At 34.0% G+C, this 18,158-nt stretch overlaps 2 protein-coding genes across 2 annotated transcripts; both read left to right on the forward strand.

Annotated features, from left to right (window-relative positions):
- Window positions 1–1,490: 1,490 nt before the first annotated feature.
- On the forward strand, window positions 1,491–9,054 carry Brd8 (Bromodomain containing 8). The gene is made up of 9 exons (XM_088263220.1): window positions 1,491–1,713; window positions 1,899–2,273; window positions 3,539–3,782; window positions 4,661–5,318; window positions 5,405–5,684; window positions 5,944–6,256; window positions 7,157–7,313; window positions 8,086–8,220; window positions 8,691–9,054. The coding sequence occupies exons 2-9, from the start codon at window positions 1,908–1,910 to the stop codon at window positions 8,956–8,958; spliced, it is 2,421 nt and encodes an 806-aa protein (XP_088119346.1). The 5' UTR covers window positions 1,491–1,713; window positions 1,899–1,907; the 3' UTR covers window positions 8,959–9,054.
- Window positions 9,055–10,455: 1,401 nt separating this feature from the next.
- Window positions 10,456–17,808, forward strand: LOC148307557 (transmembrane protein 209). The gene is made up of 10 exons (XM_088263217.1): window positions 10,456–10,623; window positions 10,800–10,928; window positions 11,901–12,076; window positions 13,422–13,683; window positions 14,370–14,530; window positions 14,626–14,753; window positions 15,646–15,874; window positions 16,235–16,332; window positions 16,747–16,962; window positions 17,553–17,808. Coding segments are annotated over exons 1-10 (1,530 nt in total). The 5' UTR covers window positions 10,456–10,621; the 3' UTR covers window positions 17,682–17,808.
- The last annotated feature ends 350 nt before the right edge of the window (window positions 17,809–18,158 follow it).

Raw genomic sequence — 18,158 nt, forward strand, 5'->3', positions numbered from 1 at the left:
AAGTGATTTCTGTGTATGGGTAACTTTTCATTCCAATATTAAAAATTTTAAATTCTCTAAAAATAATTTAAAGGTCTTGAGATACGTAATGTTCTTTAAAAAAATATAATTTCATTTATCTAAATTCAATAATTTAGATTTGGTATGTGAATAATGATATCATTTTTAAATTGATAACTTATGCAATAAAAAATGTTTTTTTTTAACAAAAATATTAGTTTTGGGAATACACTACTTATTAAGTACATAACAAAAAATTATAAAATCCGTTTTCATTTAAGGACACAAAAATCCCCAGAACGATAAAATGTATTATGTAAATTAAAAAGTGTACTTATTTTCTTATCTCTTGTATCTTTTTTTGTTGGATTTTTATATTTGGGTGTTTTTACTTTTTCTCCTGATGTTAATATGTATAACAATTTTTCAAGATGATTCCTAAATTGCAACTCAGTGCAAAAAATAATAGCATGTTAATTCTTTTTAAAAACAAAACATTTGAGCCATATGTAAGAGGTTTATTGTTGGACGAACATCAAGATCTATTTTTGTATTTTAATATGAAAACGAATTTTTATAATAACATCTTTACAAAAATGTGTAAATAAAGACTGTTTATTTTGAGTTTAAGTAATTTTTATTTGATGCGAGGGAGATATTTTATTGTAAAGCATGTATTGAACTTTAAAAATGTAATCAAGGTAATGCTTTCGGCTTGAGTAAGCGGTGGGTGCAGTACATAATTGTGTTTTTTTTTTACAAATTCATAATCCATTCAATAAAATAATGAAAAAAAAACCTTCGGAAAGATAATGTATAAAGATCAGCTATCTTATAACGGAACACAGGGCAGTGTGAGAGTGTAGGAGGGGGAAAAAAGACAATTTTATTCCTGCATGAGAAAACTTAATGTTAGTTGAATAAAAATTGAATTCAGGATTTTCACGATTGCAAAAAGTTCGAAAAGGTTTTTCGTTTATGGCTGTGTTGATCACTTAGGGTTGTTCGTAAATTAAATGAACGTAGCTTACAGATTAGTTAAATCTATGGACATTTTAATGTCCAAAATACGAACTACTGCCGTCCGTGGCTCATATTTGTACGGCCCACGACGTGTTTTTTTTAAATTTATTTTTGAAGCCCTTTTATTTATTTACATATTTGAACTGGCTCGGGATCGTATCTCGTTTGGACAGCCCAGCTATGAAATATCACGGCTGTCCAAATTTAAAACACAGTAAGGGATATATTTTTTGTAGTAGGTTTTTTTTTCCATTTTTGGACTAAGTAGAGTCTACTTAGTCCATAAATGCAAAAAAACCCACTACAAAAAAATGTCCCTTACTGTGTTTTAAATTTGGACAGCCGATCACTTCGAGCAGGTTTTACGAATGAACTCACACCTGTGATCAATTGTCTATGATTATTGCAGCCATCAGGAAGATCTATGGAAGTATTTATTATTTGTCTATTTATTTATTTGCGTCTGTGCTTTTGCTCTTGACAGAAATTTCGGGACATTTTGGAAGCTTTTTTTGCCGGTTTTTGTCAACATAAAATCCTTTATTTCAACTTTTTACACAATTATTGAGAAAGTCAGATTAATTATTGGTTAAAAACATGTATTCGCGTCAAGAACGTGGATTTTTAAATTATTGGATTGTATAATTTATCCGCCAAATTTCTCTATAAACACATCTTTCACAACTCAAGGTGCCGTTTTATGATATTAATGTAGTATTATTTTGGATTTAGTTATCAATTTGAAGTATTTAACGTCCTGCCATCATCTGTTATATATTTGAATGCGAATAAGAAAAATGTTATTGTGTCTTACACTCCCAATATAAACAAAGATGTCACATCAATGGTTTTGATACATTTATTTACACATTTAGGTTATCAAAATGACCTCGATTCAAGAACGACTTCAGATGAAAAGAGTGCCATTGGACACTTGGAGTACGCAAGAGAAGTTGTGTCTCGCGTCCTCTGTGGTGCGAAGTGGCGATCAGAACTGGATGTCGGTGTCGCGGGCCTTGCGGGGTCTCGGGGACCCCAACCGCCCACCCGACTGGTTCTCGCAGAAGAACTGCGCGGCGCAGTACGGCTCTTTGCTGGAGAATGTGGAGACGCCTCGAAGAAAGAAACGGGTCGGAGAGGGGGCCACTGAGACCCCGCAGGAGAGTATTGTCAAGAAGCTTACGCAGCAGAGGATCTTGGAGCTTCAGAAGGAGAGAGCAGAAACGGCAAAACTATTTGCCAAAATAAAGGTACTTACCTGATCTCCATGGTGGTGATATATCGCACACTCCTTTCAAGAACGTCACAAATCCCTAAAACTTGATTTTCCAAGAGAACGTTTTTAAAGTTTAAAAATACAATACAATTTATTAAAAATAAATATCAAGCCACCTATTAAACTTTTTACTGTGTAACAGATCTTTTAAGGTAAAACCTAAAGGTTTTTTCTCCATTTGAAAAATATTTAGTTTGTTTTAAAAATAATTAAAAAATAAATTTTCTTCAAAATGCAAAAACAACACATTCTGCCCTGTAGCGGGTACATATTAAGTTAAAAATATGCCGCTTTTGCTGAGAAATAGTACATTTTCTGGGCATTCCGAAAACATGCACAACTGAAAATTGTCAATTTTTGATTTATGACGTTCTTGAAAGGAGTGAGCGATATCTGTGAGCACCTAAGCCAACTATAGTGTGCATTTCTCGCAGCACATGTAAGCTGTTGGTACGAAAGATTCAAAACTATTTCTTAGGACTTTGTTGCTCAAACTCGGGTTGGGAATAAACTTTGCGTTAGATCAGGGACTCTACTACATGTGTGATTGTATTTATTGTGTTTTATGAGTCATTTATTAATGTGAGGCTATATGTGTTGACCTTGACATTCAAAATTCCTTATGGTTGTAATTTTTTTCAAAATTATTTATGGTTTAAGTGGTTTATTGTCCTAGACAAAATTTAATCTTGAAAATCAGCTGCTCGTGAATTGTGCTAGCAGCGTTTTGCGAAATTAGAATATTCTCAAGTATTCTGTTGCAGAGATTCTATAGAAATGAGTGATTTTGAGATTTGTAAGAGACAAAGATTATTCATTATTTGATTCGGCAGTCAATTTGTGTAATGTAAATATCTGTACATTTTTTGTTTAAGTTTTATTTGGTGAATCCTTAACCTGTAAACCGGGCGGGATGCATAAATACGTCAAACGTAAACAATATCGGGTACGGGTGGGACATATGAATACGTCCTTGAAATATATGTTGCGCCCTGGAACAGGCGGGACGTATATTTTTCGAACAACATTAGTCATCCATACATGTCTCGACATGAATTTAAGACACGGAGTAAATCAGTATCATTTGGCTATTGAGAGTGGTAGACGTGTTCTGGGTGAGCAGTACTGACACGTCCTAGTGAAAGAGTTCGCGCCCGTTACAAGTTGCATAATTGGACAGCGGACCACCCGGTTAACAGGTTAAGTAAAACAAAGATTAAATGATTAAAATGTACGCAGGAGGAGATAAAGGAGCTGACCTCGGATACGGTCACGGAGGCGCGCATCCGGGAGCTGAATGCGGCGCTGGAGGCGGGCCGGCGCGAGCGCGAGCACGGCGCGGCGCGGCGGGCGCTGTGGCTGCGCGAGCGGGAGCAGCGGCGCGGCCTGCTGGAGCGCGCCTGGCGCCGACCCGAAGGCACCGCGGCCCCGCTGCTCACATCCCTGCTGCAGAGCCCCACGCACCACCACCCCTCCGTTCTCGGTGACTGCACTTACACTCGTAGTTATTTAGATTGGCAGTGACAGGGATATTGAAAGCTTTTAAATGTAAATTAACAGCAAAACTAGGATACAATTTTGTTTCACATTTTCAATAAATTTCGCAACTTTAAAAAAAAATTGATTTGCAAGAGAAGGTTTGTCATTCACTTTGTGTAATACCAATTTAAAAAACACTACTTCATGACAACCGATCTCGGAATCATTTTATCATCAGGATGTAGACCTGATGATGGAATGATTGTTCCGAGACCGCTAGTCACGAAGTAGTGTTTTTTTCAAGTGGTATTAAACAAAGTAAATGATGAATGAAAAGGAGAGTGTTATATTACCATACCAAAAAGTTTACAATGCTTTTAGTATTAAAAAATATTATACTTCCTCTGTATTCGCGAGGATTACATTCCACTTTAAATACAGTGGAACCTGGGAAATCTGAACAAGATTTTGAAGAAAAACGTTCAAAACATACGCAAAGACTGAAAAACACATTTATTATTAATTAAAATGATGAAATATAACCTAATTTTATTTAAAAATTATTGAAAAGTTAATATACAGTATACAGTATACCTGTATTGCTACTCACAAAAATGTAAAAATTTGCAAATACATAGATTCATACACGGAGCGTATGTTGAATATTAGGCGGCATAGGCCGGCGCGTACAACATAACTACTGTAGTTTAAAGTACTATGTATGTACTGTATTACAAATTTCTTGGCTATTCTGAAGTGAAAATCTGAATAGGCCACAGCCCCAATTTGTTCAGATTTCCGGGGTTCCATTGTACACATATATGTATATCCTTTATTTTTTTATTTTTGCTGAATTTTTTTTTATGTTGATTATTTTCCTAGATGCTACCAGTCCTTCTGCGGGGGCACCTACACTCTCACTCTTGTTGGAGAAGTCCAGCCCGCTGCCCGTCACTTGTACCGAACCTCCCATGCTACAGCCGATATCAGATCATAAAGTTGTATCTAAATCGGAACTTTTAAAAATTGAACAAATCAAATCAGAGCTGCAAAAAATCGAGCAAGATTACCAAGGCGCTATCCCTCCCAATACCGATGTCATGAGCAATATACAGTCTATACAGAATGGTCCGCTTCCCGAGCTCATGCCTACCAAAGACCCCCCTCCTACGGAGAAAACTCTGGAGAAAATTGAAATTGACGATATCGAAATAAAAGCTGAAGATGTTTATGCATTTTCTGACATCGACTTGGATATTCCACCTGTTTCTTCAATACACAAATCATCTTTGACAAGAACTTTACATTCGGACAAGAATCTTTTCAACAAAAGAGAAAATTTGGCCAATAATCCTAATTTAGAAGATGTCGCCTCTCCATCTGGCACAGACAGTGGTGAAATGCTCAATTCACTTTTATCTCCCATCAACATGAACGAAAATTCTAATACCGAAATACCTGTTTGTATAGTATCTGCCGAAATAATTGAAGTACAAAATCCTCCAGAAAATGCTGTTGTTAACACCGACATAACGGACAAGTATATTATTTTTAAATATGTACATCCTGAAATCATTGAGAAATTGTTTATTTTGTTGATAGTAATTTCTCTATGTTGTATTGTAGACAACCAGATGACAAACCCGTAGACTCGCAGGATGACATTGTCTCAGAGTGTCCCGCAAACGTGACAATCAAAGAAGAAATTGATGATCAGACAGCCTCTCAGACTGTGGCCGATGAAGAAGACAGTAGTGATGGTGAAATGAACCAACGAGTAGCTGACATAAAGAAAGAATTAGAAGCGAAACAATCCCAAGAAGAGTCACAGGAGAAACCCGAGACCAGTGAAATAGAGGAAGAGATTATACAGAAAGAAGAAAGTGTTGTGGAGACAAGTGTAATAGTAAGGATACAAATTATTTCTGCAGTATTCCATTAGTATTGATAAAATCAAAGCATGATTTTTTAAATTAAATCATTAAATATATTAATGTATTGAACTTTGGCATTTATGAAAGAAAAAAAATAAAACAAATTTTACCACCTTCACAATACTTAATAGTAGATATCTATAAATCACTATTTTTTACTTGTCTCCTTTATAATTACTTAATATAATAGTTTTGGTTACTATTTAGAAAATATTTTTTTGTTTGTTTTAGGAAAGTGAACCAACGGATACTGTTCAAGTTCCGGAAGTCAAAGAACCAGAAAGTAGCGCTTCAGACCAGCAAACTGAAACACATATGGAGACTGATGATGATACTCCGATAGAAGTGATCAAGGAAGACAAACCCGGGAAGACCAAACGTGACTACTCCCGCAAGAAGACCGAGAAAGATGAAGCACTCGGGTCTCCTAGTGAAATGGAGGGAGTGGTTTCTAATAAGCTTGAGTACGGCGATGAGATTGGATCTGATAACTCGCAAGGGTCAACCGATAAAAAGAATCTGAGTAAAAGATTTAAGAATGAAGGTTTGGATTTGAAATATTTCATTTGTAATATTATTACATCCGATGGAATTTCATTGTAATGATATTTGAATATGTGAATTAATTAAGGCCGAATTGGTTTCAGTACCAAAAGTGCTCATTGTCTATAAATAATTTTTATAATAATATTTAAAAAAATATTTTGTTATCATTATCATTTCCATATCATAATCCATTCTGTATAAGCACCCTTGAGTTCGTATTTTACGAAAATGGCGCTATATCGCATCCAAAATTATTATTATCAAGTGTTCCATCGCTTTTAATTTTAATTATACAACAGTACAAATGAATATCATATATTTTTATTTTATTTATTTAAACTTCATGTACAGAAAATAATTAAGTACATTGGCGGGCTTATTGCTAAAAAGCAATATTATTCAACCAACCAAAAACAGACTAGTGATATTGATCAAAACGTTTGATACCATATTGTATAGCTGTTTGCAATCAGAGGGTAGATAGTAGTTGAAGATTTAAAAAAAACAAATTACAAATTGACAGTAAAAAAAAACATAAATTACAAAATATTATATTAAGGAGGGCAAAGAAAAAAGGGAGTTTAGGGAAAGAGGTAGTAGAGGGGTAGATATATTCTTAGTTTTAAAAGTGAAACTAAACATTAGATCCAGGGAAAATAAGTTTCCAAAGAGAGTATACGCTATCCAATAAAAAAAATCTCAAAACATTGATTTAGTTCGTTCATCATTACATTCCTTAAGTTATGAATTGTGTTCATTTATTGTTTTTTTTTTAATTAACTCATTTTTTATCATTCGCGTAGTTGTCACTATGAACAGATTGAAGTAAAAAAATTGTATGTAGTAAATTAAAGTACCTTGCTATTTTTTAGCAATAAAAAATGGAAATTAATTTCAGTGTCCCGTTCCGAAAGTCCGGCCACACCGATGGACTCTCTACCCGGAAGTCCGGCTCCCTCCACACCCCCTGCACCCATCCTCGCTGCCTCTCCCGCTCCCGAACAAGACAAGGAGCACCGCATGTGGAAGAAAGCTATACTGCTTGCTTACAGCAGGTATGAGATTTTATTTTATGGGTTGAAAATAGTTGGCATAGCATTTCAGGCTGGTTCCAAGGATCACTTGTTTCACGTAACCTATCTGTTTCTATTGGTTAGAGGTTGTGTAGTGTTAAAATTACACTTCTTTTTGTGTATTTGTTGTACAAACTATTATAAATTATTAATTTATGAATATTTGAAAAAAATATTCTTTAAAATTATTGTGAATATTTTTCTTAACATATTATTTGGCGGCGGTTTTTTCATCAACTCTAATTATACTCAGACACTCAGTATACTGATCACAAATAACGCCAAACCCAATTCCGATGTGTACAATGTTTTTTGTCATCTCTCGCCCTCTACCAAATAGAATGCTTATAAGCGTCTCCCGCTCTTTACCAACAGTATGTTAATGACGCTTTAAGTGTTTCCCGCATACAATGTGTTAATGGAAATAAATTTTGTTGAAATAAATAATGTTTTGTTGGGATCACATGACTTTAGAAGTAAGATAGAATAGTTTTTTATGGACATTTTTTAATATGGGATTCCATTAAAATGATTATTTGTACAATGTATTGCCAAAATTACACAAAAAACCCCGTACACTTTTGTTTGGTGAAAGCACACATTGGTCAATAAACCAGCAATGGTATTCCAAGTTTATTTTATTTGTACAGTAATATAAAAATTATTGAAACTGAAAGTAAATATGTAATATTTTTTCCTGTTTATGCATGAATATTTCAGACATTTTGTTAACTGTTTTACAATTTTTTAACAGGTTGAATGCTCTAAAGTATGCTTCCCTGTTCCTCCGCCCTATTACTGATGAGCAAGCTCCCGGCTACAGTCAGGTTGTAAGGAAACCCATGGATCTCTCTACTATTCGACGTAATATTGATAATGGTTTGATCAGGTAAAATTAACTTAGTCGTGAATTTTTATTTTTTGCTTAATATTTTCATGACACTCTTTGTCAATAATTTATTTATTTAAATGTGAATATAATACCAACATGATAAAATATATTTTTTGATATAACAATACATATGATGATTGATGATAATAATATAATGTTTTATAAAAAAAATGATAATTTAATTCACTAGTTTTTGATATTACGAAAATGTAAATTTTCAGTATTTATTTATTGGTAATTTCAATAAGAGAATGTTGCAACACCTTCATATTATGTATATTATAATTAAAATTTATTATTGATCTCCTTAATTAAATTGGTTTTCTATTTAAAAAATATATATACTGTTATTACTGAGTGCAAATTTATTGACTTTGATCCTAAAATAATTCCCAATTTTCCTGAAACTTAAATTCAGAAATAGCATATATGTATTTATATATTATGCATAATTTGTACTTTTCCAGAACAACAAAAGAGTTCCGTCGTGATGTGCTGTTGATGATGAACAACGCCCTGATGTACAACCGATCTGATCACCGTGTTCACTCCATGACACGTGAGACGTTAACCGATGTTCACACGCAGCTTAATATCCTTCTGCAAGCTCAGGGGCACCCCACCCTCAGTACGCCCATGTCTCGCCTGGGGCGGCCGCCCTACGCCCTGTCTCGTTCTGCGCCCCCCCCGCCGAGGAGAAAAAGGGGGGGAGGGGAGACTCCCACTCCACATTAAATAAACAAAAACTATACTGTCTACATATGTTTAAGAAGTTATAAGAAATTTAAAATTTGAGTTTTGTAATGTCAAATAAAATAAATGTGATAAAAATGAAGCGAAACATTGTTATTTTAACCTTTTAACCGCGTCAACTTTGTTCCTGAAAGACGCCCGTACGCGGCGGTATTTCGCCATTTTTAAAATGATTACTTTTATCATGTATTTAGTTAAGAAACGATTTATTTTCCTAAACAAAAACGTTCAATGGGATTCATTGTGCCTTTTTGGTACTCTATAATACACTTGTGTCACATTTTTCTTGAAATATATCGTAATATAAACAAATAAGATCGTAACATAAATAAATCAAAGCACGCATCGTGTGTCACTCTTACCCGCTGGCGATGCGTAGCGTCGAGAGTGAGACAGATATAGGGCATGATTATGGCGCGGACTAATTACCGACCGCAAGAAAAATCAGGGATCTGTTCTTTTATTTATCCTTGTGATGTTACAAATTATTAGTCAGATATTTCAACAGATGTCATAAGGCCAAGGATTGACGTATTATTTTATCCAAAGTTCCACACCATGAAAAAATCTCTCCAAGTTGAACTGAGGTTCGAAACTTGGAGCAAAGTAAAAACACATATGGTTATGTCAGCCGCGTATGGGGCATGTTTTATTAAAACACATACGGTTATGCGAGCCGCGTGGATCCGGTTAAGGATATAAAAATATAAAAAATCGGAAATAAATTTTATCACTACCTTTGTTAGATATAAAAAAATATATACTTATGTATACATATATTAATGGATGTCGAAAGCCAAAAAAAGTACCAAGCCATCTTCAAAGGTCAGGTAGTGAGTGCTACATCTTGTATGGCCACCTTGAATGATCAGTTCGTCTTCTGACCCTTACCGGCACCCAATGGTGCGTAGGTAACTGTATCTTGTTTGCACTGTGTTATGTAGATCATTAATTATGTGAAGGCAGTCTCGCGCTTTAGGTGACCAGCCCGGGGTAATATCAAATAAATATTAGAAATATCTTCTTCTTCTTCAAACCCTTATCCGCACCCCAATGGTGCGTAGGGCACTGCATATAAACGCAGTGTTATCTTGATCGTTAACACATGAAGGAAAGGTGATCAGCACTCTACTTCAGGTACCAGTCTGTATATTGAATAAATATTAGGGTGAAAAAATCAATTATATTTATTCAACCCCCCTGGGAATCGAACCCGGGACCTCCAGAATGGTAGCCGAGCGTACTATGGAGGCGGACTATGGTTAAAATATAACAGTGGAAAATCACTCATATTTATTCTAGCTCTTTGGGAATCGAACTCGGGACCTTAAGTACGATAGCCTAACGCGCTAACCACTTTACTATGGAATGGTCAAATATCATAAATTTATTATTTTTAAAGTATACAAATGACCCCGTTATTTGAAAAAAGATAGATACTATTCAGTAATGCTTATGGTAACATCCTTTGGGAACATGTGGGAACTGTCAAATATACCATAGATAAATAATATGAAAGAAAAACTGGTTACATTTCTGGCGGTTACCGGTCATAATAATTTACAATGATAGTTAGTTTATTCAATTTATAGTTTCTTTTAAAACACAATTTACATTGCGATCTTTACAATTTTTTGTAAATAAGATGTACGTAATTTATTATTATGATTATTTGTGATTAATTGATATTTAGATATTCCTGCTATATGTCATCATACATGGAAAATGCTTGTACATTTTTTGATGTTAAACAAAAAATCGTACTTTACAATCTTCAAGTATTCATGCTTGCAATAATATAATTTTCATATTAAATATTTTAGGGTACTAACAAAACAACCGTCCGTTCTTTCCAAAACCTTAGATTTGAAATATTTATCACACAAAAAGAAATCATCATTGAAATGGGGATCAATAAACGCGGTGTTATTTGCAATTCTTATTTACGATCTGTAAGTATATTTATTTCTATATAAGCATTAGTTCATCCGCCATCGGGTGGGACAAATATAAGAGTTCCGTTAATTTTTTGCTGTATTTTTACGTTTCAATTTGTGACAGCTGAGAGAGAACCTTCAGTAAAACCTAGGATGTCTTTGAAGCGAGGGGTGAAATTGTGGCATCCCCTTTTCACGATTATTTCGATGGCGGCCATCTTTGTCTCATCCAATGTCGGAAGAACCTAAGCTTAAAAAAAATCTAAAAGATATTTCTGAGATTCAAAACATCCTTTTTTTAAAACTTATTTTCTGTAAGGGCAAGCCTAAGCTTAACCTCTAGAGCTCAACATAGATGAAAAAGAATACGGAAGTCCGGGAATCTACAGGGCTTATGACCTGTCATAGGCTGGTTAAAGGATCACTTTACACACATGTAACATTCACCATTCTACCCATGACATGGGTAGAATGGTGAATGACACTTATATTCTTCTTCATCTATGTTGAGATGTCAAAATGAAAATATAAGTGGAGAAATCCAGAGATTTGAATGAGGAATCGACACACCCATAAAATGTACCTCTTAATCTTTCCGGGAGTATGGATGTAAATGAATGTCGGTGCAAATTTTCCTCAAAGGAGTATCGACGTTAATGAACGTCGAAGTCTATTTGTCAGTTAGTATGATGTAATTTGTCTAGTAATGACATCTGTGGATATTTGTATTTAACTTTGTCATAAAATAAAACCTAGAGATGGTGAGCTTTATATTTTATTTAAATTATTTTAACATATTACTATCTATATAATAAAAAGATTTTATTTAAAAAAAATACATATTTAATGTAAAAAAACCCACTCCCCACAGAAGAAGAGAGAATTGGACATCAATTACTGTACTCCTGGAAAGGTTAAGGTTCCGACAACTTCTGTTTTTGTGCTTTTGACCGAATGAGGATATTTTCCGATGTTTTATCTTTCCAGCAATTACAAGTGCCCTTACTACACAACTGTGTGGCATTACATAGAATATTTGCTGACATTTGTACTCGGGCTTAATACTTTATACCACTGCATCCGCTACTTGTACCACACTTTCCTCACCACCCCGGTTCTTATCACACCCGGACAAAAGAAACTTCTCGGATTCCAAGATCATGGTATGTTTTTACTCTTTTAGCAATTATTTTTGTTTTAATCAATGTTTTACTTAGTAAATACCCTTTTTCTTCTTTTTATTGAAATCTACAGTGACACGTGTTTCGGTGCATTCCGCATCATTTTCAAATACCGTGAAAATGATGCGGAATGCATCGAAACACCTGTCACAGTAAATTTTAATAAAAAAAAGGTATTTACTAAGTAAAACACTAATTAAAAATGGATAGATTTTACCACAAAATGACTGCCGAATCAATTAATGAAGTTATTTTTATTTTTCATTATTTTGAACAAGCCAAAGAGGTTATCAAGTATGTTGGCAATCCACTCTGCTGGTGTTGCGTAAATACAGCAGAACCTCTATTATTCGAACCCCCGCTAATTCGAACACCTCTGTAATCCGAGTGCCCACTCATCCCTCCCGCGCTTTTTAAAAACGTAAATCCAAGTGGATATTCCCGTGCCGGAGAAGATGCGTTTACGTAAATTGGGAGATAAAGCTTTTTACTTGTCCTTATAAATCTCTATTAAAAGTTGAATAAATACATTTAAAATTTCACATAACATAGTTTTCTTAGTAGCAAAACGTACTATGTAAACTTTCAATTCTGTTTTGAAAAGTTGGTACATTCATTAGAATGCAAAAGATTGTGTAAAAAAAATAATAATATTTGATGAGGAATTTTTGACTGTTTTTTGTATGAAATTAAATTATTTTTGTAATGTTGCTAATATCTGCCTCCGTGGTGTAATAATGGTTAGCGTGTTTAGCTACCATGCTGGAGGTCTCGGGTTCGATTATATTTATTTATTTGACCCCCCCCTTGGTAATTGAACCTGGGACCTCCAGCACGGTAGCTAAACACCCTATCCATTACACCACGGAGGCGTATTTCTGTATAATTACTTACTTACTTAATATCTCTAAACTTTTACTTAATTATCTGTGTAGTCTTGGATTTTTGATACTTCTTACATTTCCCAGATCATTTTGTGAGCTTTGAAGATTTATTATTTGTTTGTAATACCTTTGTATATTGAATTGTTGGGTAATATATCCAAAATAAAACAAAGTTTGTTGGATTGAATTCTACATTTATTTATGTATATGTTAATACGTGATGCGTTTCGTCTTGTTATGACATTATCAAACACAGTTTAAGAGTGTTTGATAATGTCCTAAGAAGACGAAACGCGTCACGTATCAACATATACATAAATAAATGTAGAATTCAGTCCAACAAACCTTGTTTTATTTTGGTTATATTACCCAACAATTCAATATGGAATTCTACCAACTGTCTGCAGTTACAATAAATACCATTGTATATTTACTTTCAACAGACACTTCGTATAAAATCCTACCTCCCGTGGAGTCGAGGCCCAGTATGGTGGAGAGCTCTCCGCCGGCCCCGTTCAACTTGTCCGCCCGCAGCTGGCTGTCCAACAGTACGGTGAACGAGAGCGCCAACCAGACCGCCTCCTCTCCTTCCTGGGTCTACACGCGGGGGTCACCCTCCATGCCCAACTTTCAGCCTCAGCATCTTAGCTTTAGCGAAATCAACGATTCCATTGTAGATGAACAAAGCCTGCATCAGTATTTAAGGTGAATACAAATGGTTTAACCTTTTTAAATTTAATTTTTACTTAGTAAATATGTACCACTATTTATTCAAATCTATTGTGTCACGTGTTTCGATGCATTCCGCATCATTTTTCAAACAATACGGTGTTGATGATGCGGAATACATCAAAACATGTGTCAGTAGATTTAAAAAAATAGTGGTATTTACTAAGTAAAATTTTAATTAAAAATGAATTTACATAAATTTATATTTCTAACAAAGTGAAAATTAAAGATAAAAAATGTAAATGCCATTTGACTGACACCCAACAATATTTATTTAACAAAAATTTCTTAATTTCTTTATCAAATTTTGAAATCATTAATTTTATTAAAGAGAGATTTGCCAAGCAAAAACATACATTTCCAGAGTTCTACAAAATAAACGCTAGCTAATTGAATAAATAATTACTAAAATTTTACTTGGTAAATACCACTACTTTTTGCGAAATGACCAAATGACCGCCAAATCAATTCATGAAATCATTTCACAACGGTATTTGAAAATGATCGGAATGCATCGAAACTTGTGTCACAGTAGATTTTAAGAAATAGTGGTATTTAATAAGTAAAACTTTAATTAAAAATGGATAGATTATACCACAAAGTGACTGCCGAATCAATTAATAAAATGATGTAAATTCATTTGATATTTCATAATTTATCAGAAGTGTTGAAGAGAATGAAAAGAATGCGGCAATTACGAATAGTGCCGAGAACAGCCCTCAGGAAAGGAGTGTGTTCTGGAATCACCCTTCCACGAGGGCTACTAATGAACTATCTCCGATGTTCAAGAAATCGCAATACCAATTAGCACCTCTCAATAGTGGTAAGTGACCGTGCTATATATATATATATATATACATGAAGCTACAAGTAAAAACATATGTTTATAATTAGTATAGTAATTTTTTCATCTTGCAGAAATTCCCCACACACTAGGACCAAATGAAGAAGGCTCTCCGAAATCTCCACAGGTCTCCTCATTGATATGGATGCATTTACAAGTTGATCCTTTGCACTTAACTCAGTGGAATGCTAATTTAAGAAAGGTATTTGTTTTATAAAAAATGTTTTCTGAATGTTGAATGAATTGTTTCTGAATTGTTGAGTCCCAGATGCTCGAATCAAAATTAATATTTTATTATCATTGAAGCTATGTTAAATATTTGTTGCTTTTTAAATAAGATGAGTTAAATGACGGACTAATAAATTGATCCATTGATAGGTTTCATCACATTTATGACATTGTCAGACTGGATGTTCGTCGTCGTGTTAGTGTTGCGAAAGCAGTGTGACCTGTTATTGTTCAACCAAACTAGGTTATTTCAATTATCCACCCACCATTTGATTTGTTGGAGGATATGGACAGTTTGTCTGAACTGAAATCTTAAAAAATAACTGTCGGATTAAAAAATATATACATATTAAGTGGAGAAAAATTAATTTCGTATTTTGCGCTCTTTTTTTTAACTAAGTAGATCTCGATCATTATTAGTCGCATCGGATTATACAATACGGCGTTGGAAAAGTGTGAGTGTATACATACTACAAACGTTTCTTTGACAGTATTGCACTTTGTCATATTTGACTTAAATCGGATGATTGTAACACTTTATAAAGCATTGAAATAAGCGAAAAATACAAAATTACTTTTTCCCCAACCTAAAATATGACTTTTATCGACATCTTTGTATAGTTTAAAAAAAAACAGAATTATTAACCATACCAACTTCATGAATCAAATTTTAAACAAAATTTACTCCCTAGATATAGTTGAGTTCACAAAAAACTCACCCCTGCTTTTATTCAATATTACAAACTTCCAAAAAATCACAAACTTATTAGAATATTTTATTTATTAAAAAGGCAGTGCTGATTATTAAATATTTTCTCAGTTGTGAAGTTATTAAAAAAGTATTTACGTCATCAATTATATTTCAGTGGATATCAACAACAATATTGGAGCGGGTTGTGAAAGAAATCAAAGAAATAGATGTTTCTCTACTAAAACTCGGATTGACAGATATTAGGATAGGGCATGTTGGACTAGACAGGCTGAAGAAAACAGCACAAACTATGCAAATAATGCATCACGTGCCAACTCTTTCTATTCTAGTGCCATTTATGGAATTATCCAACAATCAGGAATATTTAGTGCAAAGAATCAAAGGTGGGTGTTTTAAAAAAAAAAAGTTAATGTAAAATGTTTGTTGTTTAACCCTTATAGTGCAGAGCTTATTTTCACGTATTATATATAAAAAATACAAAAATCAATGTTTAATTCGCAGCAAAATAATTTTAAATGGTTATTTATAAATGTTATTAACTTATTAAAAACGTTATACATTCGCGCGCTAAAACGCGTTCGTACAGGTCGATACCTAAATCAAATTGCGCAATAGTCGGTATTCCGACGCTCCGCACTTTATACGCATTAATAGAGAGTCGATCTTTCGACGGTTCGCACTCTAAGGGTTAATTCTACTTATTGACAATGGCTACAGTGTAATGCGTATATTTTTTTTTATAGAACTTTCATCCGGAGGTTGTATGAGTGATTTTAAATGGAATGGCGGGGGTAATCTGCACGGTAAGAGTTGGGATGAAACTTTGCCTACTGATTCCGCAGTAAGTATTTTATCGCAGTACTTGAGTGGGATTTTCATCTTCCCATTGTGAGAATGCTTTACTATAATAATTTTTTCTTCCTATTTCATGGAAAAAAAAATAAGGTAGACGAGGAGTCTTGAAAATTTTTAAATACATATTCCTGATATGTTGGAGTGCAGAATGTATACAGAAGTGTTTAATGACATCAGTTTTTTTTTTTATATTACCCAATATTTACATACGTATTTTGCACAAGTATAAGCTATATATGTAAACATATTTAGTATTTTAAAAGCATTATTACCTTTGTAGTATGATAATAAACACTTTCTGTATTAGTATTTTGGGTCGTACCACTTAAACCAGATCAAGTGGTACATATTACACAAAGTGAACAATGATTTTAATTGAATAATTTTTTACTGTCTCCAGATCATAATGCATTTCTTTGCTACCTATTTGGATACGCAGCTTTTACCTGTGACGCAAAGTAGTTATCCCGAGGGTCTTCCTTTCACCACCCAACATTTCTGTAAAGTTCCCGACAAACCGCAGAAAACTCCGGATTCTCTGATAATATACCAAACTTCCATCAATCCCCCGCACTATGTACTTATTATTGGAGAAGAGACCAGAGAAGTGCCTAAGGTGAATATTAAATAAAAATATTCTTTGTCTTTATACCGATGATATTATTATTATTTTTCTTATAAACCTGATCTGGTGTTAGAATTTATATGTAACTTATGCAGAGTACAGCAAAGCTATAATAGTACAAGGCAAAAAAGAAAAATAAATAATAATAAAAAAAATAGAATGAAAACCCAGTTCTTCAACCATCGTAAGGCTAAAAATATTTTTTTTAAAGATGAAGTTTTATTTATGAAAAATGAAAATTGTGGAAGATATTTTTTTTTTCAAATTCAAATTGCAAAATTGTTACTAAAAATGTTAGGGTGGCGACTGACCGGAGCCATTTCGTCACAACGAAACACGTTACGATGCGAGCATTGAGGCAGTCAATACAGCGAGCCGAGCGCTCCATCCACACTTTCGGATGCTCGTCGCGAGCGATGTTACGACGAAATGCTCTGGTCAGTCACCACCCTTAAATTCTTTCTTATACAGGTACTAACTCTTGCCATGTTTCACTTTGTGCTGGCACTTGTAATAATCTCTGCAGAGAAGAGCTTCTTTTAATGTGTACTGAATTTTCAATTAAAATGATTTATTTTCAGGGTCGAAACAATCTAATCCACACCCTTTTGTTGTTCCTTCATACTGTGGCTGTGAAGCATCACAGCATGCTCGGTCGTGTGAACCTCGGAAAGTCGGGAGTGAATGTGTTGTGGGTCGTAGACCAATAGTATTAAAATTGATATCGCAGAAGATTAACACGTGTAAAAATCAATTTACGCTTATTCAATTTGACTTACTATATTATTTGACTTCATATTGTGAATCACTAACATAATTATATATATTTTTAAATTATTTTTGGTGTTTTATTACATGTATGGACCCCTCTTATCTATTAACTAATGCATTGTTATTTATTTAGTCAGATTGTGATCCCTTACTTAGTGTTGCGGACTCTTTGGGTTTCTATGTATAAGGTTGATGCATAATTGATGTCATATTTTTATGTAGACTGTGGCATATATTTTTCACCAACCGTGTTAACCGATATTCTTAATGGTGTCTTTGTATCATGTAAAGGAGGGTTTCTTCTAACTTTTTTTTCAGTCTACCGTTAGCGGTTGTGCTTTATAGGGTCCTTGTGAATTTTTAAAATGTCAGAAAAGTGTGCATATTCCACACTTTTACTTTTTGAATGAATCAAG

This window comes from Brachycentrus maculatus, unplaced genomic scaffold, assembly GCF_059751285.1.
Source record: "Brachycentrus maculatus isolate JH-2025_06_01 unplaced genomic scaffold, ASM5975128v1 h1tg000197l, whole genome shotgun sequence".
NCBI lineage: Eukaryota > Metazoa > Arthropoda > Insecta > Trichoptera > Brachycentridae > Brachycentrus > Brachycentrus maculatus.